The sequence below is a fragment of the Crotalus tigris genome, unplaced genomic scaffold, assembly GCF_016545835.1.
Source record: "Crotalus tigris isolate CLP2741 ecotype Arizona unplaced genomic scaffold, ASM1654583v1 scf7180000018954.1357295, whole genome shotgun sequence".
Lineage (NCBI taxonomy): Eukaryota > Metazoa > Chordata > Lepidosauria > Squamata > Viperidae > Crotalus > Crotalus tigris.
In genome coordinates this window covers 1,058,158-1,076,265 of record NW_024097293.1, presented here as the reverse complement: position 1 = coordinate 1,076,265, position 18,108 = coordinate 1,058,158, and the positions used below count along the sequence as shown (strand labels likewise).

The 18,108-nt window shown below is 36.7% G+C and overlaps 1 protein-coding gene across 2 annotated transcripts; it reads right to left on the bottom strand.

The window, feature by feature from the left end:
* Window positions 1–3,539: 3,539 nt before the first annotated feature.
* Window positions 3,540–17,026, bottom strand: LOC120314568 (epididymal sperm-binding protein 1-like). Of its 2 annotated transcripts, XR_005558482.1 has the most exons (9): window positions 16,814–17,026; window positions 16,463–16,606; window positions 15,427–15,591; window positions 14,381–14,542; window positions 12,807–12,953; window positions 8,637–8,801; window positions 7,802–7,848; window positions 6,691–6,771; window positions 3,540–4,245 (listed from the first exon to the last, which is right to left on the bottom strand). XR_005558482.1 is itself a non-coding variant. In XM_039357816.1 (8 exons), the coding sequence occupies exons 1-7, from the start codon at window positions 16,872–16,874 to the stop codon at window positions 7,841–7,843; spliced, it is 852 nt and encodes a 283-aa protein (XP_039213750.1). In that variant the 5' UTR covers window positions 16,875–17,026; the 3' UTR covers window positions 3,540–4,245; window positions 7,802–7,840. The 2 variants fall into 2 exon arrangements, 1 of the variants encoding a protein (XP_039213750.1); XM_039357816.1 differs by lacking the exon at window positions 6,691–6,771.
* Window positions 17,027–18,108: the final 1,082 nt, after the last annotated feature.

Sequence of the window (18,108 nt, the reverse complement as noted above, 5' to 3'; positions counted from 1 at the left end):
GGCCAACAGGGAGGTGCGCATATGCACGGATTATAAGTGCACTATTAATAGAGCACTTCAACAACATTCATATCCAATGCCTATAGTCAGCCACATTTTGCCGTCAATACAGGGAGATCGCATATTTGCCAAATTGGATTTGGCTCAAGCCTACTAGCAACTGCCCATGGACAATGCCATGGCAGAAGCTCAAACTATAATTACTCACAGGGGAGCTTTCAGGGTGAAGCATCTACAATTCAATGTCGCCCCAGGATTTGAGCGTGTGATGGAGCGCACGCTCAAAGGTATTCCAGGCATGTGTCTGTATTTCAATGATGTCCTCATAGCTAGGGAGTCAGTAGAGAAATTGGCAGAATGGCTCAGGGCTGTCCTTCAGCATTTCCGTGAAGTGGGCCTGAAACTGAAAAAGGAGAAATGTAAAATTGGGGTAGCTTTGACCAAATTCCTCAGTTTCCACATAAATGCCGAAGGCATTCATCCTGCTGAATCCAAGCTTAAAGCAATTCAGCATATCAAAGGGGGACCTTCAAGCATTTTTGGGACTGCTCAATTTTTATCATGCCCTTCTACTACACAAGGGCAGTGGCAGAGCCATTACACCGGCTCTTGAACAAGAAGGCACAGTGGCAGTGGATGAACGTCCACGAGAGGAGTTTTTCAGCAATCAAATCACTGTTATCTTCAAACTCAGTATTGATGCATTTTAATGAAAACCTGCCTGTCTGCATTGCTTGTGATGCATCCCCGTATGGGGTGGGGGCTATGCTGAGTCATTTAAAGGCTGATGGAAGACAAATTCCAATAGCCTATTATTCAAGGACTCTGTCCTCGGTGGAATGTAACTACGCCCAAATAGATAAAGAGGCACTGGCCATTGTGGCTGGTATTAAGAAATTTCATGATTACTTGTATGGTCAGCCTTTCACGGTCTTTATGGACCATAAGCCATTCCTGGGTCTGTTCACAAAGGACAAACAAACACCTCAGATTCTCTCTCCAAGGATGCTGAGATGGTCCATTTTTCTTTCAGCTTATAATTACAATCTGATTCACAATCGAGGCTGGGAAATGGGCCACGCAGACAGCCTTAGCAAACTGCCATACTTAGAGCCAGACCCCACTCCAGCGGCTTGCATTCTGGCTATCCAGGATTTGCCGGTCTCCCCTGAATGCATTATATTTATTGAAGAGAAAGCTTCTCTTTATATTTATTTTTCTATTTTCCTATTAGGACTACAAACTGTTTCCTGTAACCCAAATGCTACATCTTTGGATTGCAAACTATATCTAGAAGGCAACTTGTTTTGCATTTAAGTTTTACTTCAGCACTAGCCACAAGGGGGACCAAAAGACTACATTTCAGAATTGAAATGTTTATAATTAATTTTTAAAAACAAATTTAAAAAGTTTTGGAAATTTTTGAATTTTTTATATATGACGTGCACTTTTGGATTTGTTCCATAAATATATTCATACAAATGAATAAAAGCCAAATTTAGCACAATATACTGAAAAAGAAAAGAAAATATCCAAGAAGAAACCAGCATGGATGCATAAAGAACTCTCTGATAAACTGAAAGTTAAAAAGACAGTGGAAAAAATGAAAAGAGGGGCACATAATTAAGGCAGAATAGTAGCATGTAACCCAATTTGAAAAGATGAAGTCAAGAAAGGTAAGATTCAGAATGAACTAAGACTTGCAACAAATGTCAAATATAACAAAAAAAGCTTCTTTCAGCATGTAAAAAACAAGAAAAAGTCAAGGAGACAATCGGTCAAGTAATAGGAGAAGAGGGAAAAGAGCTGATGGACAGCAGGAGAAAGCAGAACTGCTTAATTCATTCTTTGTATCTGTCTTTACAGAAAAGGAAAAAACAGTCCAACCTACCAAAAGAAGTATCATAAAAGACAGAGAAGGAATACAAGTCAAAATAGGCAATAAAATGGAAAGGCAACATCTATTCACTCTAGATCAGTGGTTCTCAACCTTTTTAATGCCACGACCCCCAATCGCTCGTAAGTCGAGGACTACTCAACCGGTTGTAAGTCGAGGACTACTCAACTGGTGCAGCACCATTTGAAGAATGGGACTTTTGGCGGGCTCAGCAGGGCAGAGACAGCCTGGACAATTCCTATTGGCTTTTGAAAGCCAATAGAATTAGACTCTATTCAAGAGAGTCTATTCTATTGGCTTTCAAAAGCCAATAGAATAAAAGGGAGTAGCACAGCTAAGGAAAAGGGGGAAAAAATGGGGGACTGCATTGTTTGGTGACCCCCGTGAAATGGTCATTCGACCCCAAATGGGGTCCCGACCCACAGGTTGAGAACCACTGCTCTAGATGACTTCAAATTACCAAGACCAGATGAATTACATCACAGAGTTCTGAAGGATCTGGCAGACATGATCTCAGAACCATGGATGTATGTCTTTCAAAGTTCCTGGAGCACCAGGGAACTACCAGAGAACTAGTAAGAAAATAGTAAGGTTTTATACTTAGGCAAGAAAACCCAAATGCACAGGTATAGAATAGGTGGTATGTGGCCCAACAGCAGTAACTGTGAGAGGGATCTAGGAGTTCTAGTGAACAACCTCTTAAATATGAAGCCGTACCCACCCCATTGCCGGCAATGGCAAAACCATCCGATATGTTGCACGACGTCACATGATGTTGCGAGTTTGACATGTCTACTCTAGAGATTCTGGGTGCTCCATCAGTAGAGGCTGATAAGAAGAGATTGGATAGCCTTTGTCCAGAAATGTATAGGGTCTCCTGCCTAAGCAGGGGGTTAGACTAGAAGAGCTCTAAGGTCTCTTCCAGTTTTGTTATTCTATATTTTGTTCTGTATTCTTAGTGCTTCCAAATAAGAGGAAGCAAAGGTCAGGAAGGCAAGTAGCACATCAGACTTGTTTGTATATGCTATGGGTGACTAATACATTCTGGTCATGAAAGCAGATCTCCATCTAGCTTGTTGACTTTTAAAATTTGATCCATTTGTTTAATAGGAAGCTATTTAGTGTAATTACTTTGCCATTAGTTGCTCTTGCATACATATTACGCACTGGAAGACTCTGCCATTGAAAAAAAAACTATGCAAATCAACCAGTCTGTGAGAAAGTTAACCTCTTTAATGTGCTATTGCAGCTCAGCGTATCCAGTTGGCTTGCAACAACACAGGTTCATGTTGTATCTCAAGCAGATGAAAATCAATAGCTCCTGTTTGCATTTATAAGTTCCTACATTTAGCATTATGGTGTAAAACTGTGCAGGAGCTGCAATTTGGAGATTAGTTTCACAAGCAATCTGGTCAAATCCCCCAACTGAATTGATTTTATAAATCAGAATGATAATTCAGATCATATAGTTAAATAGAATCATGTACTTCCAAATCAATTTGACAATTTGAAAAATCAATTCATTTTTATGATTAATTCAAAATGTAAAAGGACAGCAGACCAACTATCACACATAAATCAAGTAATCTATTTGTGGAAGCTATGTAAACCAATCCATGCAATGCAAAAGAATACGCTCTAGTTTGCTGCTAAAAATATTTATTACAAAGAAACAGACATTTAAAAATGATCAGGAGCCATCTAGCAATTCAAAGCAAAAACAGGATATCATAATCACACATATTTCTATAAGAATGGGCAAGTGCCATTGGAAAATGGGCATTCAGACTGATTGATCAGTAGTTTAAACATGATCTATAAAATATTTCAAGGGCCAGTATGCTTTTTTCTGCTATATCTTACAATATTGAATGCCATAATGAAAAAAGCAACATAGGAAATATATTTTACTAGCTTTTTAAACATTAAACATTACAAGGAAACTCAATTAAAAAGTATCTTTTAAGCCTACAATATTCTAAAGATAAAAATTTTAAAGTAGACTTAAAATGGTGGGAAATTAATTGATTCCTTACAAATTCTGATGGTAAAAATAAAGGTGCCTTGGAATCTACTAAAAAGTGGCACAGCAAGCAAATGGAGTCTAGGAACTGGCCATATCTGGCAATGAAATAATTTCTTGGGTGATTCTTTAATGCATAATTATGAATACAGACGGGTCTCAGTAAAATAATGCAAAGTGTGATAGCTTCCAGCAAACCTAGATGTGTCTTTTCTGCCGCAATAAATTTGCAAAGGTAAAGTGACAGATGGCACATAACCATAACCCATTAAAAAATGATCATCCTGGAACCACAAACATCCAATATCGTCTTGATTTTTGTGATCTGGGGAGAAAACGAAAATGATACAGTTACAATGTTCAAGACAGTTCAATATTTCCAGGAAGTTATTGTAACTTAAAATAAGTTTAAAATCTATTTGTGTTCTGTTTTATATTGTAGACACCAAAAATATAGACAATTCATTCAGAAGTGATGAATATTCTACATAGGTTGCATTTAGAAAAAAAGAAAGAAACCATGAGCATCCAGTATTATTCAGACCACTCTTCAATGTCACATATAATTTAGGGAGAAAAACATATTTATCTTTTCTGAAATTTAAGAAACCAAAACATGTTCTTTGAATATTATTCTCTAAAATAATTAAAGATTTCAGAGTGTTCAGATTAAAGCATGTAGACATAAATCTATACTTCTTCCTCCCTCTGTCCCACCTCAGCATTTTCTTGATTTTTTTAAAAAAAATATTAATTTATCAGAATTGTTGTTGTTGTTAATTGCGAAGTCATGTCCGACCCATCGCGACCCCATGGACAACGTTCCTCCAGGTCTTCCTGTCCTCTACCATCTTCTGGAGTCCATTTAAGTTCACACCTACTGCTTCAGTGACTCCATCCAGCCATCTCATTCTCTGTCGTCCCGTTCTTCTATTGCCCTCAATCTTTCCCAGCATTAGGCCCTTCTCCAGTGAGTCCTTCCTTCTCATTAGGTGGCCAAAGTATTTGAGTTTCAACTTCAGGATCTGGCCTTCTAAAGAGCAGTCGGGGTTGATCTCTTCTAGGACTGACCGGTTTGAACGCCTTGCAGTCCAAGGGACTCGCAGGAGTCTTCTCCAGCACCATAGTTCAAAGGCCTCAATTCTTTTGCGCTCAGCCTTTCTTATGGTCCAACTTTCACAGCCATACATTGCAACTGGGAAAACCATGGCCTGGACTATACGCACTTTTGTTGGCAGGGTGATGTCTCTGCTTTTTAGGATGCTGTCTAGATTTGCCATAGCTTTCCTCCCCAGGAGCAAGCGTCTTTTAATTTCTTGGCTGCAGTCCCCATCTGAGGTGCTCTTGGAGCCCAGAAAAATAAAATCTGTCACTACCTCCATTTCTTTACTTCACTACCTCCATTTATCAGAATATAAAATACAAAGAAAATGAAAATAATGGGAAACCAGGAGAGGAGAAAAGGAGAAAACATGAAGTAGAATGGCGGAAAAAATCCTATGAAGATGGCCATCCTAAGAAGGCTTATCTCTTTTTAAGTTTACTAATGGAAGAAAAAGACATTGGTTTATATTATTATCCTGGGTTAGGGAGATCCTCCATACAGCAGCAGTCTTCAGGAAGCCTCAGGAGCTGTGCTTTTGATAAGTTCATGAGTTGCTCAGCTAAAGGAAGAGGCTGCAATCATTTCATTGTTGAAAAAGCCGCCATTTTGGAATTTATTTTTCAGATGGACAATAAGCCAAGAATTTAACTTCTTAGTCATTTAATGGGGTTATTCTCTTCACTAGCTAAAAGAGGTTCTTTTTCAATATGAAGATTTGTGCCATTTTTGGGACTCCTTTATTGTTAAATGATAAGGAAAAGAATTGCTGCAGGCAAACTAAAAAAAAACCATGGAAAATCTGTTTTTAAACTTTGATGATAAACTGTTATGAAGATGGTTTAAATACAACTCTCCAGGAGAAGAGCTCCAAGCAAATCTATAATTCTCAAGAGGACAAGTTTGGGGTTTTAATTCATAGATACTAAGAAGGTTGAGAATTCTTTGAGAAAATGAGACTTCATAGACATTCAAGAGAAAAAGATATTTTCTATCAGGATAAGCTGCAGGGAGTGACTTAAATTTAACTAGTTAATTGGAGTTAGGATGGATTTCTGCAAGTCTGATATATGTACTTGAAAGAAAGCTTTAATGTAATCTTTAGTTTATAAAAGTGAGTTTGAATTTTTTTTCATATACAGTGCTTGAGTAATTCCTAAAGCTTGTAAAATATTATTGAAAGTAAATTTGAATATATTAATTTTAAAAGAAAATAAAAAAGATGCATTAGAATTTAGAATTCGTTGATTTTAGAAATATTTTTAAAGAAAAAAATAGAGTTTTAAAATAAATGTTAAAAAATGTTTTTCCCCTTTAAGGTTAAAGAATCTGAAACGGTATAGTGAATGATGTTAACATCAATGATGATAGTCTATAAAGATTAATAAGTGTAAACAGAAACATATATTATTTCCCATACCAAGAAAAAAGAATGATTTAAATTCTGTGTTATTCACAGAAAAGAATATATCTAATTTTGTTTCCATTTGGAAACTGCTTCTGGATTTTGTGTTTGTGATAGAAAAAAAATAAACTTTGAGTTTGGTTTTGCTAATTAGATAAGTCTGTTGTTATAGAAAAGGCTAGTATGTGTTATTGTGTAAAAGTAAAAAGTTGAGGTTGTAATGTTATTATTTTCTATTGTGCTAAAAAGAAGTCAATACCTACCTTGGAAAAAAATATATTGTTTTCCACAGGCAGAATCGTGGACATTCCCTCACCAGTATTTGCATCGTTATCCAACCATCACTGCAGAAGTATTAAGCAAGGTCACCATGATGCAAAGTACAAATTGGGCACAACATAATGGTTTTATAAAGCAGGGGTACCAGTTGCAATTTTTTTGTATTTTTTATTTTTTAAGGCAAATAAGTGTACTTGCATGTGCTGGAAGTGAATGTAATCTTTAATAAATTTTGAATATCTAAAAAATAAAATAATTGGATGGCACTAAATGGAATTCTGCTCAGGGCATGGCAATGCTATAAATTGCACTTCTTGTACAAATGTCAAGAGATGTTTCAAATTGCTATGGCCTCAAACAGAATCTGAATTATATTTCTGCTATTATGTAGGACAAGAACTGGCCTGTGAATAGACATGAAAAATGCAGGTAAATATTTGTAGTATGTTCTGGGCTAAGCTGATCAGATGCATAAATTACTATTTAGTGTTTTCATCAGCTGCAATCTTGAGGAGTTTTGGTATCTGCAAAAGAAGACTAGAAACTTGAACAAGCAAGCAGTTACCCATATATGAAGAAAGAATTGTAGGAGAATATTAGAAAAGTTCCAATAGGACAGTGGTTCTCAACCTTTTTAATGCCAGGACCCCCAACCAGTCGTAAGTCGAGGACTACTCAACCGGTCGTAAGTCGAGGACAACTCAACTGGTACAGCACCATTTGCAGAATGGGACTTTTGGCGGGCTCAGCAGGGCAGAGACAGCCTGGACAATTCCTATTGGCTTTTGAAAGCCAATAGAATTAGACTCTATTCAAGAGAGTTCTATTGGCTTTCAAAAGCCAATAGAATAAAAGGGAGTAGCACAGCTAAGGAAAAGGGGAAAAAATGGCAGACTGCATTGTTTGGCGATTCCCGTGAAATGGTCATTCGACCCCAAATGGGGTCCCGACCCACAGGTTGAGAACCACTGCAATAGGATATATCTATTTTTAAGACTCTATAATCATCTGAAAAAATTTCCACGACCAGATCCTTTTCCCACCTAACCTTAGTATCTCAAGCATTTTGTCCCCATTTTTACATTTTTGTCCTACCTGAGGAATTACACATATTGTCTGACAGGTCTTCCTGGTCTATAGTCCTAGAAGGAATGGTAGATGGTCAGTTCTGTAATATACATAGATACAGTTTAACTGTTTTCAAAGGAAAAAAGAAACATAATAGGTTATCAAATGGCATATAGCCTGGATACCTACAGGATCACACTTTTCTCCTGTAACTGTCCAGCCATTAAAATTTGATAAAGTTGGCAAACTCCAAATCCCAGATATAGAACAGTGTCACCTTGCAGGACCTAAGAGATGGCCTTCCCCTGCAGCTGCATCCACTCTGCAAAACAGCATTCTTCCTATACAGCCTTGACTCTACTGCAGTTTCATACATCTTTAAGGACCTTTTTCTTCTGCCAGGCCTTAGGACAAAGTGCTTCATAATCTACTCTCTAGTATTGGATTTATATTACAAAATGAATAACTGGATTCTTTTTTATTATTGCTTTTCTCTGATTTGCCATTGGTATCATTAATTATTATTTATATTATTAAATTGTTGATTTTAAATCTAACATGTAAGATGTTTAAAGTTGCCTAGAACTGACATACAAGTTGATTAAACAAATAAAGAGCTATCCTAGATTTCTAACCAAATAGGATAATGATATCAATAAATTAAGGATTTACTTCCATCCAAGTCAGAGATACCTTTTTCTTCTCTTTTAGTTTACAATAATCACTATGGCACGTTTATTTTCCTACATTACATAGATATTATTCCTAGGTATGTCAACTAAAAATTTGTACCCAGATATTTTAAGGGACTTCCATTTTCTAATTTCTGATTCTTAATACAGCAACTTCTGATTTATCTTACTTGTATCAGCACAATAGCTCCATTGACGGTCTGTGTCATAGTTCCTTGTGACAGAACACCAAAATCTTCCATTGTCTGAATTTTGATTGGTGCAAGAATTGAATGTTTTCCCATTGTAGATGAATGGAAAGAAACAGCGCTTGCCTTTAGAGTTACCTTCATATTCTGTAGACATTGAAAACAGAAAAATAAAAAAGGAGGTAGCCTTTGTACTGGGATGAACTTTAATCTTATCCATAAACATTTCAGTTCCCTGAAATCCTATTCTTTGTCCTATCAAGGACTGAAGGTCTAGGACCTCAAACTCCATTTTTCCAAGCTACTTCTTTAATCTCTCTTCTTGCAAAATAGTGTATTTCCTGCGCTCTCCCCCCACACACACACACATTGTTTTTCTGGCCCAATTCTTTGGATACTTAGAAAAAAGATTTTGAATCATAGGTGAAGATTAAATGAATCTATTCAACAAAAAATGATAATTATAAAGAGCTGTAAAAAAGAAATTAAATGGATATTTTGACTATAACCCAAATAAAGGGACGAATTTAATGACTGCTTGAGATGCCAGTCATCTGGGGCCCATTTTATACAACATAATTGTCTAGAGAAGAAAAGTGTCAGTGGGAAAAGATAAAATCAAGAACTTATATGAAAATACCAGCATGGATTTCAACAATGGAGGCGTTTGTACACCCAAACTTAATTAATTATGAGAAACTTGTGACTTATAAAGATATCTTGAATACTGATGGGAAACTACAAACTAAACAAGAATTGGAAGAATAGGGCATTGAGCTAGCATGGTGGCCACATCTGCAAATGCAAATGAGATATGAGAAAGATGCAAAAATATATGGTTTTTACAAAGACCAGACAGTGTTAGACCAGATACTATTGTCATCAGATGACAAATTGATTAAGAAACTGTACAGCTTTCTGTTAAATTTAAAGATGGAAGATGAACTAGTTAAAGAAACACTGATAACTTGGGCAAAAACCTTTGGGCACAATGTAGAGTTAGAAAAATGGCAAACCTTATGGGAAAAAATCTATAAAATAACAAGGGCAGCTACTTATAAAGAAAATTTATATAAAATGTTCTCTAGATCAGCAGTTCTCAACGTTTGTGTGACGGCGACCCCCGTCACACAAACATTATGCGCATGTGCAGCGCGGGGCCCCCCATGTGCGGTGCGCATGCGCAGCGCCCCATGCGCGGCGTGCATGCGCGGGGCTGCCCCATGTGTGGCATGCATGCGTGGGGGGCTGCCCCATGCGCAGCGCGCATGCGTGGGGGCTGCCCCCATGCGTGGCGCGCATGCGCGGCGCCACCCCTGGAGGGGAGAAAATGGCGGATCGCCGCCTTTGGCGACCCCCCAAAAATGGTCAATCGACCCCAAATGGAGTCGCGACCCATAGGTTGAGAACCGCTGCTCTAGATGGCATTTACCACCTGCAAGACTAGCAACAATGCTTTAAATTATGTCTAGCAATTGTTGGAAATAAAGACAAAATCCAGGCACATATAATCATCTTTGGTGGACATGCCCTAGAGCCAGTGGTGGGATTCAACCGGTTTGCACCACTTCAGCAGAACCGGTAGCTAATTTTTTGTGCCCAGGCCCAGAATGGAATTCCGGAAGCAGCATCCACACAGAGAACTGGTTGTTCACATATTTGAATCCCACCACTGCCTAAAGCAAAGAACTATTGGTCAAAAATACATAGATGGGTAGAAAAGATGATAGGAGCACATATAGACTATAAACCGGAATTATTTCTTTTAGGTATAATTTCAGAAAATTATGATAAAAATGTGTATACTTAATATTACATATATTAACAGCAGTGAGAATTACATTTGTTCAATACTGAAAAAAATGAAGAAACACCATCTGAAGAAGACATAGTTAAGAAAATTTTGGACTGTGCAGGAATGGATAGGCTCACATTGAAAGTGAAGGGGAAACAAGATTCAGAATACTTTCAAACATTGGAAATTTTTTTATAAATGGTTAAACAAATGGAATAAAGGGTAGGAATTGAAATTGTATGATATTAATGTCAAACATATAAACCCAGACAACATCTTGCTTACTAGATACTAAAGATTGTTACTATAAAAATCAATAAAATATACATTAAAAAAGAAGTGTCAGAAAAAATATTGTATGAAATTTGAAAGAAAAAAATTGAATCATAAAGATGCTAATGAACTTTAAAATTTTACATCAAGTTAAACTGTTATGTCAACAGTTGTCCATGTTAACACTTCAGGAAATAGAAACTAAACTGAAATTATGTGAAACAAAAACACTTTTAGTTTCTAATAAACCAGGAAGATGGCTGGCATATAAATTAAGAAACGAAAGACAAAATAAGTATGATAATGAAAATCCATGAAGGCCACAAGATAATAACAGATAATAATCTCATTATAAAGCCCTTTCACAAGTTCTACTGCAACCATTACAGGAAGCAGGAACTTGACATACAAGAAATAGATTATTATCTGCAGAGACAACACTTACCTAAACTTTCACAAGCTCAGAGACATCTTACGAGTGAGGACCGTTATAAAGACTGAAGCTGATAAATCAGGAGTCAAAGAGCCTCAGACCATAAGATGTATGGAATATGTCTTCTCCACATTCCAGTTCCCTGCAAAACTCTTATCTAACCATGGTGAGTCCTTGAAGATTCTACAAATCAACCTCAATTTACAACCATTCATGTAATAACTGTTTGAAATTATAATGGCACTGAAAAGTAATGACTTACAAAGGTCCATGTACTTATGACTATCATATCATCCCTAAATTTGGGCGCTTAACAACCAGTATGTATTTATGATAGTTGCAGCATCTCTGGATCATATGATCAGTATTTACAACCTTCCCAGCTGATTTCTGACAAGATCAGTAAATCAAAACTCACAATCACATAATTTCATGTCTAACAAGCACGGGTGATTGATAGTCAGTTAGGACAAGCTGACAAACAAAAGCCTATGACATGTGATCCTGATTCACAAACAGCATGCATTTATAATGATTGCAGTGTCCCACTGTGACATGGTTGCTAATTGCAAGCTTCACAAATGGCTTCCAACAAGCAGAATCAATGGAGAAATTGGCACTAAGTTGAAAATCATAGTCTCATGATGTCATGCATAACAACCACATACAATTCACTTAACAACCAAACCAGAACTGCTATAAATCCAGCATGTGATCTTTCACTTAATTACCACATCACTTAGCAACAGAGTTTGGCCCCTATTACAGTTTTTAACTGGGGACTACCTGTATTTCCTTCTCAGATGCCTTGTCAGAATGTGCAATATATAGGTAATGCTCATATCCTATTTTATTTATTTTGCTGCTGCTGCTGTAAAGAAGAGTGGGACTCTGTCCTTTATTGTGCTACTTGTCTGAAAACTGAACAGAATGAAAACAAATTGGGCATGGGAACAGAAGGCAGCAAAAGAAAGATCAAATCTAAAACAGATTGGATGAAGCACGGCAGCAGAAAAATAAATAAATTTGAACTCTCCCTGGAGGAATTCCTATGGTAGAAACAGTTGAGGAGAAGCTTAAAATATGGTTGGTTGCTCCTGTCTAAGCCTCATCCTTCATCATGTAACCCAGCTTGGATCACACATAGCCCACCTTATATTTTCCTAATTCACATATGCACAGAAACATGTGACCACTGCAGTAAAAGAGTTGGAAGAATTCCACAAGCCATGCTCTGCATCCTTTCTCTACAGTTTTTTTTTTAAACACTGGGATTTTTACCTCACCATCCACAATATTTGTTGTTTACTCCATTTCAATTAATCTTATTGCTGTCCCTCACCAAGAATGCATCTTTCACTCCAGTGTTTTCATTTTCCCTATTTTTTTTTTTTTCGTTTCCACTTTCACATCCATCCACTGCAAATATTTCATTTGACTCACACGGACCTGTTTTCCCGTCCTTAATCTGGACTTCATTTTTATCTGTAATTGAAGATCTTGATTTGTACATCTCATGTTACATGAAAATTCCCCTCTGACAGGACATTTATTTATTCCATTGAAATATCATTGCAGCCATTCAGAGTCCCTGGATTTTGAGGGGGAAAGGGAAAAACAGGTGCCTATACCACATTGTAGTTTCTCCTACCTTCAGTGGCACATGCCCTCCATTTACCGTTGCTGTCATAGTTTGCAGTTGTGGCACACCATAATTGGCCATCATAAGCACCATCTTTTGTGCAATAAAGGTAAATTTTGTTGTTGAATCTGAAGGGAAACTTGCAAGGAAGGTGTTCTGAAAAGGAAATATAATGGGGGAAAGAATTAAGCAGGACTCCTAAAATAAGTTCTATGGACTAAGCTCACTTTCATTCAATTATTTCCCCCTTGCCTTCCAAGTTTATTCCCACCTGCCATTACTTCTTCCCAAATCCTCCAACAAAGGAATAACTTAATAGTTGAAGATTAATTCCTACAATCGCAAAAGGTTATCAGATAGCATTCTGAGGGCATTTTGAGAGAAACACTTTTTTTCCTTGATGAACTCATTGCCACTGATTGCTCCACAGCTGCTGAGTGTCTCCTCACTCACAATCCTAATAGGGATGGACAGGGCTTAAATCAAAAGTCAAAAAGGTGTTTTAGAGCAGACCTAGGCATGCAGACTGTATATGGCTGTATGCCTGCATTTCTTTAACCCTAAACATGCATTTTCCTCGTATTCCAGGGAAATCTGCAGTTTCTTACTTATTTCGAAGCACATTATCAACTTTGGATCCAAAGCACTGCACTTCCTTATGTCATGATACCTTTGTGAGCTTCACACTATTAAAGATATCATCAGATTGGCCCAGCAAGTACTTTCAATTTAAATAGTTATAATTTGATTTTAATTTGAAATATTAAAACTATTTTTTTTCAATTCAATTGGTTATTTGCCCAATGGCTCCTACTAATCCTTCCCTATGTAAAGGTGGGCTGAGAAAATAAAAATGTATAAACATATAATACAAATGCAAGCTAAAGTACTATCTAATCACAGTCTTTTCTGTACAATAACACATAATTTTTCCTTCCATAGGAATTTATGGATCAATCTTCTGTTATCTGACCTTCAGTTGCCCTTCTGCTTTCACCTTCAACTACAACTGTCAACTATTAGACATCTTCTTTCTGCTTCAAATGGCCCAAGTAAATTGTTTACTTAGTGACTTTTTTCAATGCACTTCTACCACTTCTCATTAGAGGTGTGTTAAACTGAACAGGTAGCAGCTCTTGGCCAACCATGAAAACCTAAACAGATCACTTCTGGCTATCACTGGTGATGGAGGTCAATAAGAAATCTCATGCTTATAGAGAATTAGAAAACATATCCCTGAATGGCAAATCAGTTCTAGTTTGTTGCCCAAAAACCCAACATGGATATGTTTTTGTAGTCCTCAAGAATCAATTTCTAAGACAAAAATGACTTTATTTACTCTTGTATTGTCTTACTTCAGATATATAACATCTTTCTATGCTTTGTTCATCAATGTTATTCCCAGTACACTCCTCAGAGGTAAATTGGATTGATAAATGGTAATTGGTAGAAATTGGTCCCCAGAGTTTTTGCAACTTAGTATGGATTTGTACATGATTCTCCTCTCTTCCAGTCTAATAATTAGCAGAACTAGATAACAGGAATGTCCAAAGTATTTCCTTCTATCATGAGTTTTTCCATACCTGAGGGTGTACAGTAAGTCCATTTCGGGTGTGCATCATAGTTTCTGCTTAAAGAACACCAGAGCTTTCCCACAGAAGACCCAGCTTTTGTGCAAGCTGAGTAGGATTGTCCCTTGTAGATAAAGGGAAACACACATGGTCCCTGTGAATTTGCAGCTAGTCCTGAACAGCGTTGAAAATATGAGTAAGAGAGTCAGTAATCACTATTGAGTTCAGCATTTAAGCTAATGTATTTTTGGCTCAACTGCAGTATGTCATAAATTATACTAAAAACAAGTCTTTCTATTTGAAAAGGTGAACCACATTACTTAATCTCATATGACTGTTCAAATTGGAGATACTACTATAATAAACTAGAATTGGGCATTTTATGGCCCCCAATCATATTCATCTCTTTGGCTGTCCCTTTAGGCCTGTGTGAAGTCAATTGGAAATTAAAAATCAAATGTAAATACAGTAAGTGCTCTGCAGGGGCAGGAAAAGAAGCCCATATTAGGCTCTGCACAGTGATCAGGTGCTCTGTCTCTTGGCTGGCAGTCACAGGAAGGCAAGGAGAGAAAGCCTTTTTCTGCACCTGCACAGTGCTCAGCCTTTACCTGGAGCAACCTGAAAAGGCAGCAGTGGTCATCATATGAAGGGACTTGGGCTCAACAAAGCACAGACTTGCAGGTGAGTGGGTAGAGTTCAGTCAGGAGTTATTGGTTTGACAGTCCACAGCAGCCCCAGTTCCTCAATGCTCTTTGGGGAAATTAATTGTCCACCCCTAATTCAACCATTATTTTACATTGAACATTATCAGCTTCCATGACCATTAACCTATTTCTCAAGATTTAAGGGACTGAATCAAGGACCTTGGTTATATGCTCTGCCTCTAAACTATATAGTATCATTTCTCTCTTCCTCCAAAATGTATTCATTTCTGCACCACTCTCAACTTTATTTATCCATTTTTTATCAATTAAAAGGTCTTCTTACTTTCCTTTATGTACAAGTAGCCTAGACATACCAAATACACCAAATAAGCTAACACCACACAGTTATCTTACTGGTATCAGCACAGTAGCTCCATTGTTCATTCTTATCATAACTTCCAGTTGTTGCACACCAGAATCTTCCTATTTCTGCATCTTCATTCGTGCAAGTATAATATGTACGTTTCTTGTACGTAAAGGGGAACACACATTGTTTTCCACCAGAATTACCACTGTACTCTAAGCATAAGAGAAAGCAGTAAAATGTATTATTTTAACAGTGCTCTGTATAGTATTTCAGATTTTACTTTCATATTATTGAGCCCCTTTGTCATATGTGCATTTGAAGAGTCATACATCTTATGAGCCATGGTGGCGCAGTGGTTAGAATGCAGTATTGCAGGCTAGTTCAATTCTCATCAGCTCCGTCCTTCTAAAATCAGTAAAATGAGGACCCGGATTGTTGGGGGTAATATGTAAACTGCTTAGAGACTGTAAAGTAGTATATAAGTCTAAGTGCTATTGCTATTATGTTTCAAGCACAATGTTTAAAAACAAGTATCCAGTTTCCAAAATAGACTGAAAATTGAATGTTGCTTTGGAATAGTCTTATCCTAATGTGGGTTCAGGGTTATGGAAGAAATTTCTCTGCCCATCTAGCAAACCAATTTCCTTGGTTTCTAGAAATAGTAAAAGAGACTATCATAAAACAGGATTTATAAATAAGAGATTCACAAGGAGTGAGTTCACATATCATGATAAACCAGAAAAGTTATTATGATGTAGCCAAACCACAGGCACTTTTATAAAATACATAAATTCTTTTTTGACAATTTGAGACACAGAACCCATTTCTGGGACAGGGATTAAATGGCTTGTCATTTCAACTAGATCTTTTTAGTCTTGTATAATTAAACTGCACATTGATGAGTAGTTGCATTGTTGTTGTGGAGCTAGGTTAAGCTTACAAAAGTGCAGACAAACATCCTACAATGCTTGTTTTAATTATATATTAGTTTAGGCCAAGAAACATTATAAAAGGAATCAGGATAATTGTTATATTTCCTAACCCTACTTAGTAATGTAGCTCAGAAATGTAAATATGTCAAACCTTTAGTAGCACAATACTTCCATTGTGGAGATTTCTCATAGTTTGCAGTGGTAGCACACCATGGGCGATTCTGGCTTGCAACTTCAGTGCAAGAATTGTAGGATTTTCCTTTGTAAATAAATGGGAAGACACAGGGAGGAGGGACTAAAATGGAAAAAGAAGACAATATCAGAATTTAAGAAATTCCCTGCTAAGCATTCATTCCTTGATTTAGAAGTAGGAAATGAGTCATGCAACAGAACTAAACACTATTTAAATTATCTAAATAAACACTCCCTGAAAATCAGTCTCCTAAAACAAAGATCAATGATATTCTATCCCAGGTGAAAAGAATCAACACATTTTCCTTACCTGCTGCAAGGAGTGATTGAAGAAGAGTACTGAATAAAATAAATGCTGTGATTGTGGCCATTTTCTCTCTAAATGCACCTGACAGCCCTGGAGAGGGATGTCACAGCCCAACACTGGGTCCTTCAAGACTGTGTGTTGAAACCAAATTGAACACACTAAGACAAAGATTGAAGCAATATTTCTTTATTCTGTGCAGGACACAGGGAGATTTCCCTAAAAGCCTGTGGGTTATTGTTGAATTCAGCCAACTCTTTTATACTCCCAAACCACAAAACACACAATCCTGAAATTTCCTTTGCCTTATATGGCTAAAAACTCCTACAGGAGTTACAAATATATCTATGTACATAACTGACCACAGGTTTTCACAATGTAACTCTTTCAGCAAGCTCTATGCTCTATATATTTAGTTTAGAAATAATTGAGAATATTTGCAACATCTGCAATTCTATGATTTTCACTTCCTCCTGTGCAACTTGTCTTAAAATATATTTGAGAATTGGAAAAAAAAAACATTTCAAGCCTCTGGCCTTCTACTTAGCCAAACTATAAAACACATGGAGTTATTTTATTTCAGCAAAGTTGATAAATATGCTTTTTTTATCTAGATGTCCATCTTTTTCTATTTTTTCTTATCAAGAGTACCAAGCTTTTATATAGTCCATAAAGCATCTCAGTGGTCATCAATTGTTGATATTTGCATGATCATCAAGAACAGAATAGGTGCTTCATAAACATTTTTATGAAGTGAGATAAAGGGAATTTGGATTACCTGAAAATCAAATACTATGGATATTAAAGGTCAAACTGGAGTACTGTAATTAAAAACTAAAAATTAGGTAAAACTTAATAACAGGATACAGATTATTTATGAAGATCTATTAAGATATGTATAAGCAAAAAATGTATTGATAAATGTGAGGATGAAGTTTTCACTGAGTTTGATACAATTAGAAATTTACTAGCTTAAATGCGATATAGTAAATGTTAAGGGAAATAGAGAAGAAACATTTGATGATGTAACCTGAGATATGTACTAAAGATTTTGTTACTGAACTATTGATTAACCCAATCACCATGTTGCTTTCTAAATACTTAAATGTAAAATTGGGAAGAAGAAAAAAGATCAGAATAGGTGCTTTGGCAACTATTTATTTCTTCCAACACCATCAGTTCCTCCGAAATTTATTCAAGGTGGTATGAGGGGTCCTCGATGCTCTCTGAGCTTGGTTGTTTTCTTGCAGAGGTTTCATTACCCAAGCTAAGTAATATTGTCAGTGTTAATCCTGATGATT

Bases quoted from the DNA above. Each gene is read 5' to 3' on its own strand.
- LOC120314568 (XM_039357816.1), bottom strand. From the start codon at position 16,874: ATGGCCACAATCACAGCATTTATTTTATTCAGTACTCTTCTTCAATCA. The intron at 16,607-16,813 runs GTAAGGAAAATG...TTTCCATTTTAG, and splicing joins TCAATCACTCCTTGCAGCAG to TCCCTCCTCCCTGTGTCTTC. The intron at 12,954-14,380 runs GTATGGAAAAAC...TTTCCTTTTCAG, and splicing joins GACTTACTGTACACCCTCAG to AACACCTTCCTTGCAAGTTT.